The sequence below is a fragment of the Panicum virgatum genome, chromosome 6K (genome assembly GCF_016808335.1).
Source record: "Panicum virgatum strain AP13 chromosome 6K, P.virgatum_v5, whole genome shotgun sequence".
NCBI lineage: Eukaryota > Viridiplantae > Streptophyta > Magnoliopsida > Poales > Poaceae > Panicum > Panicum virgatum.
Genome location: NC_053141.1, coordinates 9,485,462 through 9,486,718, shown reverse-complemented (window position 1 = coordinate 9,486,718; position 1,257 = coordinate 9,485,462). Strand labels below are relative to the sequence as shown.

The following is a 1,257-nucleotide window of genomic DNA, read 5'->3' as shown; positions in this document are numbered from 1 at the left end:
CAGTGTGGCTGCAATGTCAGCTGGTATTTTTGGCCTAGACCAATGGCCTGCGAGTTGCCCACTGCCCAGTGAGAGCCTTTGGCACCGGGTCATGGCACCGCGTCCTCTTTTAACTTTAACATTTCAATTATGATTAGATTTTATATATTACCTTAATTTATAAATGGGTATATACCTTGAAACTTGGAAGCCACAAACGGAACAAAGCATATAATAATTAAATTAACAGCACTCTAATCAATACAGCATTAGATATTACAAATAAGGTCATTTATTGTTTTGCACAATCTGTAAATAAATAAATAACTTAACCAGTCTGCTACATCACATACAAAAATGAAGCACGCACAGTTTTGGTTACGCATCTAAATATAAACCATGACGAGAAATGTTAACTTAGTTGTGGTTATTTTCCCAAAACTGAGCTTGAAGCCAATCCACAACCTTCTTGTCCACCTGAAAAGCCTTAGCAAGAACATCATCTGCGATTGGTGGGTGGGATCCAAATACAGCATTGGCAATGGTTATCGCGCCAGGGTTCTGGCTGTTCAGTGCAGCGATGGCAACAGCTGGCTTGTCATAGCTCGGATTGAACTGGAAGTGGATTAGGCCCTGCGGGAACACGAAAACGTCTCCTTTGTTGAGCATCTTACTGAAGAATTTGTTGTCAGGGTTAGATGTGACGAAGCCAACATAGAGGGATCCCTCGAGAACTGTTAGGATCTCTGTGGCGCGGGGGTGTGTGTGTGGAGGGTTCTGTCCTCGAGGAGCGTAATCAATCCTTGCCATGGAGATGCCGAGGGTGTTCAGACCTGGGAGCTTCATCGCATTGATCAGGGTGACGTTTGACTTGACCTTATTCAGAGTAGTATCCATTGGCTTGTCCAGATTAGCTGCAAGGAAGAAGTCATCTACCTTCACATCCTTCATATCCTTGCATGGTAACCCATTGACCCGTACTGCATCAATGAAACAACATACATGTATGTGTTAGAAAGCTAATAATCTCTGGCTTAATTTGTTATAAGATATCAGAATGTGATCATGTGTTCGCTTCGATGTTACGTACCAGGTGAGTCTTTGTCAGCAACACAAAAGTCCTGGAGAGGACTGGGATCCGAAGCCACGGCCCCACAAGCGATCAAGGCGAGAAGAACAAAGTGAAGAAACAATTTGGAGGAGGCCATGTCTGGCTACCTCTTCACTTCTTCAGGAGGATGCTTTATTCTAGCTAGGAGGCTGCAGGTTGTGTCAGAG

The 1,257-nt window shown here is 43.9% G+C and overlaps 1 protein-coding gene across 1 annotated transcript; it reads right to left on the bottom strand.

Annotated features, from left to right (window-relative positions):
* Positions 1 to 201: 201 nt before the first annotated feature.
* On the bottom strand, positions 202 to 1,257 carry LOC120713897 (putative germin-like protein 12-4). Its single transcript, XM_039999862.1, has 2 exons — positions 1,070 to 1,257; positions 202 to 959 (listed from the first exon to the last, which is right to left on the bottom strand). Exons 1-2 carry the CDS (start codon positions 1,185 to 1,187, stop codon positions 397 to 399), a joined length of 681 nt encoding a protein of 226 aa, XP_039855796.1. The 5' UTR covers positions 1,188 to 1,257; the 3' UTR covers positions 202 to 396.